The 17299-nt window shown below is 26.8% G+C and overlaps 3 protein-coding genes across 3 annotated transcripts; 2 read left to right on the forward strand and 1 right to left on the reverse strand.

The window, feature by feature from the left end:
* Positions 1–731: 731 nt before the first annotated feature.
* On the forward strand, positions 732–1328 carry MKS88_002929 (glycine cleavage system H protein; the record flags this gene model as incomplete). Its single annotated transcript, XM_067215981.1, has 1 exon — positions 732–1328. The coding sequence occupies one exon, from the start codon at positions 732–734 to the stop codon at positions 1326–1328; it is 597 nt and encodes a 198-aa protein (XP_067073505.1).
* Positions 1329–4806: 3478 nt separating this feature from the next.
* MKS88_002930 (uncharacterized protein) lies at positions 4807–8121 on the forward strand (the record flags this gene model as incomplete). Its single annotated transcript, XM_067215982.1, has 2 exons — positions 4807–7860; positions 7972–8121. The coding sequence occupies 2 exons, from the start codon at positions 4807–4809 to the stop codon at positions 8119–8121; spliced, it is 3204 nt and encodes a 1067-aa protein (XP_067073506.1).
* A 982-nt stretch (positions 8122–9103) lies between these two features.
* MKS88_002931 (uncharacterized protein) lies at positions 9104–14061 on the reverse strand (the record flags this gene model as incomplete). The annotated part of the gene is made up of 2 exons (XM_067215983.1): positions 9104–9423; positions 9666–14061. 2 exons carry the CDS (start codon positions 14059–14061, stop codon positions 9104–9106), a joined length of 4716 nt encoding a protein of 1571 aa, XP_067073507.1.
* Positions 14062–17299: the final 3238 nt, after the last annotated feature.

Raw genomic sequence — 17299 nt, forward strand, 5'->3', positions numbered from 1 at the left:
CATTTCTATTTACGTTTAATTAATTATCTATAGAATTAACAGCATATTCGCACAGTCTACTAATATAATTCGTTAGAATGGAATATCCTCAAAAAATTTATACTACTCTAACAAATGTTATTAATATTGGTGGTTCATTTCATTTTATTTCAGTTCGTAGCGTAGTTATATTCTTGAATTTTGTATTTAAATGAATGAAAAAAAAAAAAAAAAAAAATATATATATATATATTTATATATATATATACATATATATGCAAAGAAAAAACGCGCATATATACTGGCAGTTCTACGAACTCTAAACAAGCAAGTGAAAAATAAAACATAAAAAATAAATCGTATTCGAATAATAAGTACATACACGTATACATTTATATCTATGTACTTATGTATGTACATATATGTAAAGGGAATAAAATTTGTTAATGCTGTTTAATTCCAGTGGCTGCATCATGTGCTCTCTCAAGTTTTTAACAATTTGGAAAAAAAAAAAAAAAAAAATTTCATTTTTATTTTCTGATGTATAGCAAATACATAATTACTTACATATAAACCCATTTTCATTTTGACACATTTTCCTTTATATCCATATCAAACCTTTTGATTTTTAAATAGCCCCACTCTGTTTCTGTTAATGTTTGAGCTACTGTTATTGTTTCTATTTCCGTTTATTTATTTATTTATTTTTTTTTTTTTTTATTGTAACTACATGAATTATGTTATCTGACAAAATGATAACGCTTAGAAGATCTTTCTCTTATAAGAAGTTTATCTCTTTATATGGTCCGTGTACTTTTAAAAGATTTGTAACGTATTATACTACAACGCATGAATACATTAAAATAAATGAACAAAATTTGAATGATTTAAAAAATAAAAACAACGTGCAATGTAAAATAGGAATAAGCAGTTATGGAACTGAAAAATTAGGAGAAATTGTTTATATAGATATAACACATAACATAAATGATTATATAAAAAAGGGGGATTGCATAGCAACCATTGAAAGTGTTAAAAGTGTAGGGGATGTATATACCCCTATTAGTGGTAAAATTGTCGACATAAATAGTAAAGTAATAGATAATGTCAATTTAATGAATGGACATTCCGAATCCGAAGGATGGATTATGGAATTATTAACAAACGATATAAATGAAAAAGAAATAATGGACAGTACTGAATATAAGAAAGCATGTGAAGAAGAAGAACAAAAGGAAGAAAAGAAAATGGAACAGAGTGAAATTAATTGCCTAGAAGAGAAAAACAAAAATAAAATTTTTGATTTAAATGATATCAAAAGCATTGAAAATAAAGGGAAAAATAATTAAGATAAAGTAATTTTTGAAATAGAATGACTTACTCATAATTTTCTTATTTATTCTGTCTTCTCAAAGAAGAGGGTTTTATACGTCATAAACGGTGTTATATATGAGGAAAAAATGTACACCCCCATACATTTATATATTCGCGAAACTCCATGTAATTTTTTATTATTATGAAATGGAGTGTATATAAAAATTAGAAAAAAATAATAAAATGGCTAATATTTTTTTTCTTTAAATATTCTTCATACCAAGTAAAAGGTGAAAATATAAAGGAAAAAGAGACACCACCTCAGTTATAGAGAAATACGCCTTTTTGTATGTTATCAAAATAAACCCTTAAAGGTATTAGCATATTACCGTATTAGCATATTAGCTTATTAACATATTAGCTTATTAACATATTAGCTTATTAGCGTACTACCATATTAGCATGTTACGGTATTAACGTGTTACCGTATTCTTATGTTGCTTTTCATGGATTTTGCAATTTGGAAAAGAACAGATAAAAAATATTATGAACAGTTCTACGCAACAACTTGCGTAAGACAAACGTTAGACTTTAAAGTTTTATTAACCATATAACCGCCATTTATTATTCTATATATATATATATATTTTTTTTGTCCTATGTATGTAATACGGTGCAACCTTTTTTTTTTTTTTTTTTTTTTTGTTATACTTTTTAAAATTTAATTTTGCGTACATTTCAATAAAACGAATGAATTACAATTTCGTACTTAATAAAATTGTGTAAAATTATTTATTTTGTTATTTTATTTTTTTCTTTATATTAAAAGAAGTTTGTATTAAATACTTTAATATAAAACTAATGAAAAATAACGTATTTGTTGTACATTATTTTTGCATGAACAGTTCATAAAAAATGTACAAAAATTAACAGTTCATAGCTCAAAAAAAAAAAAAAAAAAAAAAAAAAACATGCAAACTGCAATATTCTAAGTATGAATAATTTTTCCGTTCGCAATATTTTGCCTGTTGCTTGTGGTTTTTCGAAAAAAAAATTTTATTATTTTTTTTTTTTTAAAAAAAAAAATTTCAAAATAATAAATTGTAATAACTAAAGTATTAATCAATTAAAAATTCAACTAATGATCTATTATATTGTTTTTCCATTTAAAAAAAAAAGATCTTAGAAGTATTTGTGTATAGAAACACACAACAATTCAAAAAAAGCAAAATACTGTTGTGCATATATGTACGTTTATACAAATATATATATATATATGTAACACTTTTTTGTGAAAGGAAAAAACTTCCATTTTATTAATGCACAGTAATACACACAAACAAATTTGAAATACGTTATTTATAAAACATTCATAAATAACTGAGAAAATATTTTTAAAAACTTTGAAGAATCTTTTGACAGTCACAATTTAATAAAAATGTGTTGTTGTATATGCGGATTATTGCTTTTATTACTGGTAGCTTTGATTGTTGTATTGGTTCTTAATGGGGTTATAAAACTGACCTAATATATTTCTGGGGAAAGAATAAGGAAAAAACATGTTCTGGAATTGGTATTGTGTATTATATGAGAGAATAAAAATGATTATGCGGTTATATCAAGTGTTAAACTCAAGGACTGAGGGATTTTTCAAGTATTATATTATCTTTTCAAGCACAGAACATAACAATGGAATCAATTACATTTTTACACCAGAACTGAATATCAACAAGAAGTAAAATAAACAAAAATAAAAAATGTATTATCTTCCGGAAGCGCAGTAAAAAAGAGCAAGAAAGCATTTTCCTTTCTTTTGTGTACAAATATGAACATGTACACATATAGACATGTGTGGGTATGCATGTATGTATGTATATATGTATATATGTATATGTATCTGTATACGTATATGTATATGTATGTGTATATGTATGTATATTCATATGTTTATACACGTATAAGTTCAGCGTCAATGTGGGAGCTAATAAAACTATATTTTGGCCCTCTATACCTTTCGATTTTTCTTATTTAACAGTAGTTTGTCTTAACATTATGCTTCATTTGTATATTTATTTTTCCTTTTTCCTTTTTTTTTAAATAATTTTTTTTTTTTTTTTTTTTGTATTTTATCAAAAAAAAAAGAAAATCTATCATAAAAATTGTTATAAAATTTGTGTATACGTGCAAGTATATTTCTTAATTAGCATATAAAGGTTTTTTCAATGCAAATAAATTTAACTATACTTTTTGAAAGAAATGCCAATCTTTTGACAACTCAAAACTATAGCGGAAGGTTAAAATGTGAATACACAAATGTATATGTACATACATATACATACATATATATATATAAGTATATATATATAAATTTCTTCAAACACCCTAATATAATCATCACAACGCTTCTTCACATTTTTGCACTCATAAATAACATAGTTATGGGAAGCAACCCTCAGATAGTAAGGACAAAACAACCATATATTATCTTGCAGTGTTGTGAATGAATAAAGGAAAACATAAAATGCAAAATTTTTGTAAATTCATCATATAATATAAAATGCGTATTCTCTTTTTTCATTTTTTTTTTTATTTTTAATATAAATAAAAATTCTTTTCACAATTAGAGAAATAACTGTTTAATTTAAAGAAATTTATTTTACATTTAATCAATCAATTTCTCAGCTTTCGTTTTCTCCATTTTTTTTTTTTTTTTCATAAATAAATTAGTAAAAATAGAAAGGTAAAAAAAAAAAAAAAAAATTCCATTCAATTTTGTTTGTATATATTTGAGATCTAGTATGCGATGTTATGTAAAAAGATACATGAAAAAATCCTGTTTTTACATATATACCTTACGAGGAAAAAAAAATTTTTCAAAGTATTTAAATAAATGCATTAAAAAAAAATATAATTTTTTTGTTTTCCTTTTTGTCGAATGGATTTATGGAAAAAAGAGAAAAAAATATACGTTTGTGTTTGTTTTTCTATATCTATTTATTTATTTTATATTTTCCCATTTTATATAATTAAAATGAAGCGTATATGTATATAGAGAAAAAATGCTATCATACCAAATTTTCAATATTTAAGAAAATATAAACGGTGAGAGCTTGTACATTTAAGTATTCCCAGCTGAACCAATCACAAATTTATGAGTTTTGATTGGAAGAAAAATATAGGCCCAAACGAAAATAGAAATGTATGAAAATAGCAACATACATAAATAGGAATGTACGAAAATAACAACCTACATAAATAGGAATGTACGAAAATAACAACATACATAAATAGGAATGTACGAAAATAACAACATACATAAATAGGAATGTACGAAAATAACAACATACATAAATAGGAATGTACGAAAATAACAACATACATAAATAGGAATGTACGAAAATAACAACATATATAAACAGGAACAGATAAAAATATAAAGCATTAAAACAATAAATCAGTTCCGCTGCTTTTCAGTTTTAACGTATATATATGTATATATAGATATATATTACAATGGCTCAACATAACATATTTGACACCAAGGGAACGAAGGGTAAGAGAAAGAAAAACATCATAAGAACAAAAAATAGTAAAGGGAGAATTCCTGTGCCAAAAGAGACCAGTGAAAGATATAAAAGCATTTTAGATTATTATATAAAAGAGAAAAAAACAAACAAATTTATTGACAAGAGGAAAGGTAAAAATTTGCATAAAAGCAGTAGAAAACGTGAAAAGAAAAGAATTTTTAATTTAAATGATGATTCAAATTTAATTGATAAGCATATTAGCACAAATTTTGATAATCCCACTAGTGACAATTCCGGGAGTTCCGGAAGTAACAGTGGGAAATTACGTGGTAGGTTAAAAGATAACCGGAACAGTAATACTAAAAATAGCTATTTTCAAAAAAAGATCGAAAAAAAAAAATTATGGAAAATTAAGAATTACGGAATAAATGATAAGTTACTAAAATTTGACGCACATTTTGATGACATTAGAAGGAGTGTCCTTTGCGTAAATAACAATATTAGTAGTGAAATAAAAAATGGGGATTTGGAGAATAGAAGAGGGGAAAAAATAAATGATATTAACGTTACACATAACACTGAACAAGTAGAAAAACTTAGTGTACACAGCAAATGTAAGCATACCGAGCCAGTTGGTGAGAACACATATACAAGTGTAAACAGGAAGGGAAAAGATCGACTATTGGATTTAGATAAATACTCAAACAAAAAAATTTATGAAAAGAGAAATAAAGTTATTATAGTGAACCAGAGAGTGGTGAGTACTAATGGGCATGATGGTAGGATAGAACATGGTTCCAAGATCTCTTCTGTAACAGAACATGAAAAAAGGTGTACTCCACATGTAGCAAGTGAAGAAGAATTTCATACGAATAAGTTAATTAATGCGAAAAAGGAAGAGAGTGGTAAAATTGGCTTGTCTGATAAAGAAGGAAAAAATGAAGATAATTACAAATGCGCAAAGGGAAATTCGTTCTGTTATATTTCGGACGAGAGTGACAATGAAATTATTGAGGAAATATTTAATTATAATTCAATTCCAATCAATACAACAGAAACTGTTGATATTCCAAAAGACGAAATAGATGGAGTATTAGAAAGATTTTTAATGGACGGAAATAATAAAGTTAGCAGCTATTTTATTAACGATTTAAATGAAGAAAAAAATAAATTACCTATCTCTATTTGTATTGAAAATAAAGTATATGAGCTGAAAGATATGGTACAACTGATGGATAGACATAATTTTTGTTCACAAAAAAAATTATTATATAGAATATACTATTTAAATGTATTTAATAATGAAAAGAAGAAAAGGAGCATATCTCATGGGTCTCTCTTTTTTTCCTTATTGGATTATTGTGTACTAAATATATATAAATGTTTAAGGCATAACTTAAAATTATATAATCTTTTCCAAAATTACAAAGACATAATTTTACTGTTTTGTCATAGTATGAAAAAAGAAGTTTATTTGTATATTTCATTTTTATTGTTAATTACATTCTGCAAAACTGTGAAAGGCGAAAATAAATATAATGAATTTTATAAAAATAAAAAAAGAGTTTTGAAGGAATATATAGATTTAAACAAATGTAAGGCAAATAAAAAATATGATGTTTATATATATTCAAGAATATTAGAAAGTGCAGAATTGTTTAATTCAATTTTTGAAAAATATTACCAAGATGGTGGTAATGTATCGTATATGCACTTTTCCATTTTATTTTTAGCCTTACTTTTATACCCAATAAATAAAAACAGCACCAATGCAAAGATGGCGCATGGTGAAAGTAATAATGATGATAATATCAATAATGATGATGATATTAACAGTAATACCACGAAAGGGAAAGAGAGGAACATAACGCACAACTATTTTATAGACATCAATAAGCACAATAAGGACGATGAAATCATTTTGAATAAGTTTCTTCATTTGGAAGAGGATCATAGCCATTTGGAGGAGGAGGAGGAGGAAAAATCAGTATTCATTTCCTACATAACGGAATTTATCGAATATTTGTTTTACACGTATTTTTATTCAAACAATAGTAATTTAGTATGTAAACAAGTTGAACAAAATTATGATTATATATTTAATGGTAACACATACGCAGATGGAACAAGTATAGAAGAATGTATAAGAAATATTGAGCATTCTTTTTCTTTTAAATGTTTTTCCGAAAATATGAATGATGAAGAAATAAATAAAGAATTAACAAAAGGTGAGGATAGTAAAAGAGAAGTAAAAATGGTAGTTATAAACCACCACCTTGGAATATTTAAAAAAAAAAAAGAGTTAAAGAATGCCGTGGTGTTGTTAAATATATATAACATAATTTTAGAAAATAGTAATAAAAAATATAGCCCTGCTTTTTTTTATTTGTCATTTAAAATTTTAAATACTTTGTTATATTATATTATTTATGAAAAGAAAAAAAAAAAAGAAGTAAAAAATAGGAGTAATAAAGAAGACGAACAGATAAGAAAAACAGGAGAAGAGCGATATAGGAAAAACAAAGATTATTTATATGAATTATCATTTAATACATTTAATAATTTAATATTATTTTTGAAAGGTTATATTGACAATGATATGAATATTTACATATTGCTAAACCACATAGTTGTACCAAGCCTATTTTATTTGTACGCAAACTATTTACATTTCATAATTAAATTTAGCATAAAAATTGATTTTATGAATATTATTACTAGTATTCGAAATTCAACTATTTCAGAATCGTTAAATGCATATAATAATACTTCTAAAATATATAATAGTAAAAAAAAAGAAAAATATTTCTTTTCCCTACTATATATGTATAAACTAGTGGAGTATTCAACGGCATTTCGTATTAAGACAGTAATACACACAAGTAGAAACCAACAGAGTATTCCTGTATTTACCCCCAAATATGTCAATAATAGGAACGCCAAAGACCTTTATTTTATGAACAACAATCAAAGGAAGTTTGCAGAAATGAAATCTTTAAAAAAGAAAATCAAGCAGCAGAAAAAATTGGATTACAATGAGGTAATACGCGAGAGTTTATGCGCGTGCGCGTATATGAGTTATCGTTTGTTCGTTTGTTCGTTTGTTTTCTCGTTCGTTTGGTCATCCTTTTTTTCTTTTTGCTTTTTTCAGATGAAGAAGGAGAATAGTTACCTCATCGGGCTTAAGGCAAGAGAAGAGCAGGAGAGGGTAAGGAGAAACCGGGAAAAATACAAAAAAATAAAATTGATGGCAAAGCAGGATGTTGAAGAATATAATAAAATGAAGACCTACACGCACTAAGAGGGGGTGAGAGGTAAAAGGCACCCGAGGTACAAGCTCACGCACACACACACATCATTACCGCATACGTGAATACATGCCTATGTATATATATGTGCGCACGTGTACACCACTACAACATCCAATTTTTTGATGAATTTTGGTAGCTACTACTGCCTTTGCCTTGTTCCCCTAGTAGTATTTTATGGTATGATAATTTTATTGTCATGCACGAATTTTAATATTAAACATTAAGCCGTATGCGTAATGCATAATGAGTAATGTGTTAAGCATTAAATATCTTAATAGTTTAAAATTAAAAAAACAATAAAATTACAATAAAATTACAATAAAATTACAATAAAAATACAATAACAATACAATAATATTAAACTATAAAATAAAATTAAAGTATATTTATAACATAGTTTAGCTTTTTTTCGTGTTTATATGCATCGCTAATATAATTAATCATGTAAGTGTATCTTTGATGATTTTCATAAGTAGAATAAATAAAATGATATAAACCAAAAGGCATAATGAAATTTCCTTTTCTTCATTAAATACGAATAAATTTAATGGCAATATAATAAAAATATGACGCAAAAGTAAAATTAAACCTTATATAAAGAAAGTATTAAGGAGAGAAAAAAGGATAAGAAAGGAATGGGGAGAAATAAAAAAAAAAAAAAAAAAAAAAATGATACTATACGAAAAGTCAATCACTTCGTAAATATTGCAAAGTTTCTTCTGCGGCTTGACAGTTTGTGCATGTACATATATATATATATATATATATATATACATACATATTATATACATTTCTTATTGACATACATTATAAACATACATTATACAGACAAACACGTACGTTCACAAGATATATATAGAAACGCGTATTCGTTCATATACACATACACCTGTATTGACGTACACTCAAGCCCTTGCCAATTTTTCAGAGCACGCATCCATTAATGGATCTTAAATTTAGTTAGACACCTTTTTACTTTTTTTTGGGGGACTCGAAGTTAAAATCCTCGTTCATCATATTACGTATGTGCTTTAATTTTAGCCCACACCACTCATATTTATTTATATACGTTGATGTGTAATTCTTTTCATTTAATTTATTTTGCATAGATATATGATCATATAAATTATTTATGTTCGTTCTTATTTTTATTATACTTGAAATGTTTTCATTTATGTCCTCATAAAAAATATTCGAAATTAAATCCCTCCATCCGTTTCTTTTTAATAAGCCCAGGCTTTCCCTTTCCTCCTTCTTGGGAATCATGTAGTACATGTACAGTTCACTGCATCCTGGGAGGCACGCATAAAGGGGAATAAAAAGGAAATACAGTGATATAAAAAATATAAAAAAAAATCATTTTTTGCGCTTATTTTTTTATCCTTTTTGTTCATAAATTTTTATACACACACGCACATATATATATATATATGTATAGTTTATTTGTTTGTACATTTATGCACTTTCTTTTTTTTTTTTTTTTTTTTTTTGCCCATTTACATTTTGAACATCTGCTATCATTTTACGAACTCACCTATGATCCTTTCATAGGAATCCTCAACATCGGATATATTATTTTTGATTGATGTGCATGGACATGTATTTGATAATTCAGCTGTTTTTCCAATATTTTCTTTTTTAATATTCTTAAGGTTCAAGTCATAATGAACAGAAAAACAATCTGTGTCATAGTGCATGTTTAAACACATGTATTTATATGAGCATAACAATAAATAACACTGTCTGGGGAATATATCAATATCACTAAATATTATGTACAAAAATTTATCCGACAACTTTTTGTTATTATTACATTTATCATCTTTTAATGATTCATTCTGACTAAAAGTGGGGTACGTATAATTACAATTATGCTCAACATTATGATGACATATATCATATTTATGTATTGTTGAACTGTTTAGAATTGATGCGCATTCTTTATTAAAATTTAGGAAGTACGTAGCAGGGTACAGATAGGCAGAAAAATTGCTAAAATATTGCTCTTCACTTTTTACATATGTATTATTATTATTATTACTATTACTATTACTATTACTATCATTATCATATTCAAAAACAATATTATCGTTGCTATTACCATTTTTGTTACTCTCTCGAAGTAAGTGTAATCTATCATAAAAGCTTTTCTTTTTCTTCGATGAGTGTTTTGTTCTGGTAGTTTCTTTTTCTTTTTCTTTTTCGCGGTGGTCCTCCCCCATCTGCTGCTCTTGTTGCTTCTGCTGCTGCTCCTCCTCTTCGCTGCCAACATCATTCATGTGCATATCTTCCCTTACTTCTTTCCTGGCATTCGCCGCATTAACTAACTGATTACAAATAGCTTTATTTTCTGAACATATATTATTATTTAGAAATGCCTCTAAAATAACTCTAGGTAGAAACGCACACAAAATATGATACGTTGATTTAGCATTCAAAAATGGATGAGCCCAAATACATTTAATATTTAATTCAGATGTACCTAAATACTCAATTAAACAACCACATATAATTTTAGAAATATGAATAGAATTTCCATCAACTGTTGTCGGAAAAGAATTAGTATTTAATGTTATAATGATACCAGAAAAATCATCTAATAGTATATCATCATAACTATTTTGTATATTTTCTAATAAACTTTTATCCAATTCTAATAATTGAAAAGGTAAATTTCTATTTCTAATATCATTCTTTTTATTAATCAAGTTTTCCACATAGCTCCAATTTATTAACATTTTTTCATGTAAAAAATGACGATGTCTATATATATTAGAATATTTGAAGAAATTTAAACTACTGCTTAGTATTACATCAATCTTTTTTTCCTTAATTTTAATTTCTGTTATTGTTTCTTTTAATTTTTTATACCTTACTTCTTCATTCTTGATCTTCTTGTATTTCATATAGTTCTCTTCTTCGCTATTATTAGCCGTTAAACTGTTTATAAGATCGCGGATGAACTCGTTTTTGGCTCTTTTTATCTCACTTTGCTTATCCGTCGTACTGCTAGTATTAGTTGTGCCGCTAGTATTAGTTGTGCCGCTAGTATTAGTTGTGCCGCTAGTATTAGTTGTGCCGCTAACATTTGTTGTGCCAACGTATTTCTTCATTCCTCTCTCTTTGGCCTCTTCTTGGCCAACATATTCACCTCGATTCAATTTTTCAAATATACCTAAAAAATTTTTATATTCTTTTTCTATAACCTCTTTAGCACTATCACTCAAATAATTTAAATTATCATAAGAATTTCCCTTTTCCAATTTTTTATTTTCAACTTCTTTTTTTTTTTTTATTTTTGCATGACTGCTCTTTTTGTATTCTCTTCCGTTATTCTCGTTATACGGACCGTTTATTTCCTTATTTGAAAAAAAAGCCTTATCTTTCGAAATGAACTCCAGTTCGTTTTCATCTACATCAGTTTCACAGCTGTTTATGTCATGGTTATCATTATGGATACCATTATAGCCACCACTGCAACCACCATTATTGCTATCATCATTACTGTTCTTTTTACTAATTACCAATTGCGGGAAATCCAAAAGGTTGTCAGCACTTACCAATTCCTTATCCTTTTCTTTATCATGAGAATCTATTATATGCCTAACGATACGTGTGTCATTATTATTTTCATTTTTGTCCGAACATATATCCATATTCACATTGGGAAATGTGGGATGTTGTTTCTCTGTGTTTTCTTCTTTGGAATATTTTTTTTCATTTTTCTCATCCTTCATGACATTCTCTTTTTTCTCCTTCTCTTCCATCTCCCCCTTTGCTTTTGCTCCCTCCTCTTTTTCCTGGCCTCCCTTTTCCGTTTTCATCTCAGAAGTAGCTTCCTCCCTCTTACTGCCTTCTCTTTTTCCCTTTAATTCATTTTTATAATCATTTATTATACTGACAATTTTCTTTTTTTTTTCAATAAGTAATTTTAAATCATCTGGAATACTAATAGGTAGGTGTTCAATTTTAAGATTTAAATTATACATTTTAAAAAATTCATTCGTTTCATTAATTAATTTTTTACTTTGATCAATAGCAAAATCTGGGAATTTTAATTTTAAATTACTGGTATAATTTTTTTCATTTTTCTCATCATTCGTTTGTATTTTGTTTAGGTTATCTTCACATTTCACTTCGTTAGAACTATTTAATATATTATCATAAATTTCATTTTTGCTTATATCACTTACGATGCACAATTTTTTCTCTTTATTATTCCTCTCTTGTATATAACCCTCATTATGATCGTCAATTTTTTTTTTTATTTTTTTTTTTTCCTCTAAATCATTTGTTGGACTATCTACATTTATACGCGTATCATTAGGATAGACTACAAATTTAATGTGTTTATCTAGATGACCTTCATTTTTCCAGTTGGCATTTATGTTATCACTTGTATAGGGTTCATCACTGTGTAGATTGCTTCCACCGACCTGGATAACATTATCATCATTATTATTACAACCATTCGTGCTGTTACCACCATTCGTGCTGTTACCACCATTCGTGCTATTACCACCATTCGTGTTATTATCACCATTAGTACTGTTCGTACTATTATCATTATTTTTATCATCGCCGCAGGTTTTACTATGTTCGTCCAACTCATTCCTTTTCTGCGTTGTATCCCCCGTTTCAGTAACCTCCTTTTCACTAGAATTGTCCAAACCGTTTTTACTTGAGCTAATTATACCATTACAAATGTAATTACATGTGTCATTTCCACTATCCTTGTTATATTCCTTCAACTCTTCAATATGTATTTCTAACAAGCCAACCTCATCACCATTAACTTTATTGCTATGTGCAGTTCTTTCATGAGATAAATCTGTGTTCTGAGTGTTGGAAGCGTAAGGAAGGAACTCCTTTTTTCCATTTTTCTCTATTAGACTTTTAAAAATTTCATCAATTCTGTTTACTTTTTTGTCTTTTCCACTATTTTTTGCAAAATTTAAATTGTTCATTTCGCTTGTTGTAGTACTACTTACTACTTTTGTCTTCTTGGATAAGCTTTTTTTTGTTATAATTTTTGTTTTCTTTTCTTCTCCTCTTGTACTACTAATATCATTTTCATCTCTTATGCCTATTTCTACTTCATTCTCTGGTAAACTGTTTTCTACACTTTTCAAACTTGTTCCTTTTACCTTTTTAGCATTATCTGTAGCTGTAACTGCAACTGTAGTTGTAACTGCAACTGTAGCTATAACTGAATCTGTATCTTTTTTTATGATTTCATTATTAGATTTGTTCTCATCTTCATTTAAGCTCTTTACATTGAAGTACATCTTATTGCTCGCATCGAATGTTTTGTTTTTCTTTTCCTCCTCATCCTTTTTAAATGATAAAAAAGTGCATATACTAGGAGTATATGACGTACTCGTAGCAATGCAAGTGGACACGGGTGAAAAAGCACTTAACTCGGTAGCAGTAGCAGTAGCAGCACCAGTAGCAGTTGCTGTGGTTGCAGTTTCTGTGGTTGCAGTTGTAGTTGTAGTTGTAGTCGTAGTAGTCGCAGCTGCAAAAATCATGGGGTTGCTTTTTTTTGTATCCCTTGCACTCGCATGATTTACAATATCGGTGCTCTTCTTTATACTAATAAAGTTATCAATTAAATAAACATTATCTTTATTGTGTAATTTCATTAATCTTCTTTTTTTATTTACATTCACATCATTTTCTTTTTGTTCTAAATTTTGGACTTCTTTTTTTTTTTTATTTTCATTTTTTGGGCTACTAATATTTTCCTTATTTATGTCCTTTTTTTCTGTATTCAAATTGTCCAAATCATTTTTTTCTTTCTCCGTGCCATTAATATAAGTATTATTAATTTTATTTTTATCAGATGAAGATACTTCTTCCTCTTTATTACTCCCTTTTTTCAAAATCGAAAATACATCTTTTACTTTTTTTGTAAAAAAATTTTCCATTATTTCTATTTATATGAGCTCTTTTTTTACTGCTCAGAAGGTTGTCCTTTAACAATACTAGTAAAACGAAACAATAATAAGTTATATGGTAAAGATAGCGTGCATATATATACATGCGTACACACATATATATACATATATATGCATATATATGTACATATACATAAACTGATACATATATGTAAATATGTTATTGAGAATAGTGCTCAGTAAAAATTAAATTTTTAACTAATTGCCTGAATATACACAAGTTACTTCTTATTCTTTCCCTTATTTTTTTGTTTTGCTCACCCAAGAAATAAATATATGCAAGTATGTGTACTTATATCAATGGCATATATATACAAGTATATGCTTCATTATAAGCATAAACGTAAAAAAAAAAAAAAATATATAAGAAAATTTGCAATCTTTCTTATATCAAGAAAACTTTTCTTAAAAGGCAGCATACGTGTAAAAAGGAAAGTAAACTGTTAAAATGGGTTAACACAGGAGCAAAAGATGGGCAGAAAATAAAAAAATGAAGATATAAAGAAATGAAGAAAAGAACAAATGAAGAAATAAAGAAATGAAGAAAAGAACAAATGAAGAAAAGAACAAATGCAGAAAAGAACAAATGCAGAAAAGAACAAATGCAGAAAAGAACAAATGCAGAAAAGAACAAATGAAGAAATAAAGAAATAAAGAAATGAAGAAATGCTGAAATGCTGAAATGATGAAATGATGAAATGATGAAATGCTGAAATGCTGAAATGATGAAATGATGAAATGCTGAAATGATGAAATGATGAAATGATGAAAGAAATAAAATAACGAAAAGAAAGAAAAGTAAATAATTAAAAAAAGGAAAAGAAAAGAATGAAAAAAGGAAAAGAAAAGAATGAAAAAAAGGAAAAGAAAAGAATGAAAAAAAGGAAAAGAAAAGAATGAAAAAAAAGAAAAGAAAAGAATGAAAAAAGGAAAAAAACGTATTTGTAATTAAAAATTAAAAATACAAAAATGGTTAAAATTTTTTTTACGTTTTTTCTCCTGCACTTGCATGTAATTCTATAAAAAATCTAAGCATACATACGTACAAACACATGTGTATAAGCATATAAACACTTGTGAGAGTGCACATAAGCACTTGTAAATGGGCGTACTGACATGTACACATAGGAATATACATACATATTCACATACACATACACATTCACATACTCATACATATTCACATACGCATACATATTCACATACGCATACATATTCACATACGCATACATATTCACATACGAATACACATTCACATACGCATACACATTCACATACACATTCACATACGCATATACATACTTGATACATGCGGCCTGTGTCAAAACAGATGATACTGTTAATATCATTTAAATATGTAAAAATATTTTTAGTCCTTAAAAATATATGTGCATTAAATAAAAAATAAAGGAAAAAGTGAAAAAGAATGGCGAAATAAGTGAGGAAACATATTACAAAAAATGACGAAACAAATTACAAAATATAAGAATAATATATTTGATAAAATTTTACTTCAAGGATGATAAACCCATTTACTGTAGTTCAAGAACCTTATTCTTGTTTCTTTTCATACTTTTTAATTTTTATCAAAAATGCATAGTTGAAATAGCAGCAAGAGACTTTGCAGAATTTTTATAAATGAATTACTTTTTAAAGCCAATAATGTTTTAATTTCCTTAAAAAGAAAAAAGCTGATTAAAAAATAATTCATGCTGTGATAAAATTTGCCTAACTTGATCATACAGCCACGATGTGCTATTATAAATATGTATATATATATATATATATATATGCACTTATATATGCATATTCACGTATATACATATATATGTTATCTATATGTGTTTAAGGAATACTACTACTGTAAAGACTTCCGTTTTATCCTGCTAAAAATCAGAATCTTTTATGGAATAATACAAACTTATCAAAGATTTTTTTTTATTTTTTATGTATACAATTTGGAACCATAGAATTTTATACGGGAAAAGGAAAAAAAAAAAAAAATCTTTCTGTATCAAAATGAACATTTAATATATTGTACAAATATAGCTTTTGCATTTGGTACGTTCTACGTTCATATTTTTTTGCATCCCTTTGGTAATTGTATAGGTATTCATCTCGTTAACTATTACAATAACAAGTACGTTAACAACCACCATAACAGTCAAGTTAAAAATCAAGTTAACAGTCATGTTAACTGTTTAGCTGAACTTTTGTCACATATGCAAAACGCATTGTGCATAATTAAATTTAAAAAAAAAATATAATGTATTAAAATATTATTTACTTATAATGTTTAAGTTAAAAAAAAAAAAAAAAAAGTAAAGGAACAATAAATGAAAGGATGTTCTATAAAATGTAAAAATTTAGTTAGCTCTTAGAAGGGTGTATAAGTGCGTGTGTGTGTGCATACGTACACATACGTGCATACACATGCATATTCTCGTATTTTCCAATTTCTAAATTGCATTTTTGCACACACGCACATTGCTGTGTATATAGAAATTGAACAGGGTCGTTTTTCTTTTGTAGTTTCTAAACTCACGTATAGTCGTCTTGAGTACTTCAATTAAACGGTTAATATTATATGAACATGTGCACATCCCATTTGATGTACATATATATATATATATATATATTTGCATTATAAATGTATACTTGTACGTATTTGAAAATACGGATGATTACATTTCTCTCATACATTTAGTGTAGTCACTTTATTTTAATATACGTTTGTGCTTCGTTTGTGCTTTGTTTATGTTTATATTTTTTCTCTATTTTATTCTTTACGATCTTATAAAAATGACCAAAAAAAAAAAGGGGTCAACATAATAGTAAATATTTTAATGCTGCAGTTGCTACACCTTTGTTAAGTTACACGTAAATTCCGAATTTTGTCATCAATTTGCTTTAAAGGAAAAGAGGAAAAGCACATAACAGATTTTAACTTTGGTAGATTAAAATATTTATAAGTGCTAATATGCATATATTTACATATATATATATATATATATATATATATATATATATATATATATATATATATATGTGAATAAACTTTGAATTGGTCTAATTAAATAAGAAAATTTTCAAATAGAAGAGAACTAGGACCAAGGAAATGCATACGATATTGTAAAGAAAAAATACAAAATAAGCAAAAAAACGGAAAGAACGCAAAAGCGAAGGAACAAGATAACGAAGGAACAAG

Source organism: Plasmodium brasilianum, chromosome 9 (genome assembly GCF_023973825.1).
Source record: "Plasmodium brasilianum strain Bolivian I chromosome 9, whole genome shotgun sequence".
NCBI lineage: Eukaryota > Apicomplexa > Aconoidasida > Haemosporida > Plasmodiidae > Plasmodium > Plasmodium brasilianum.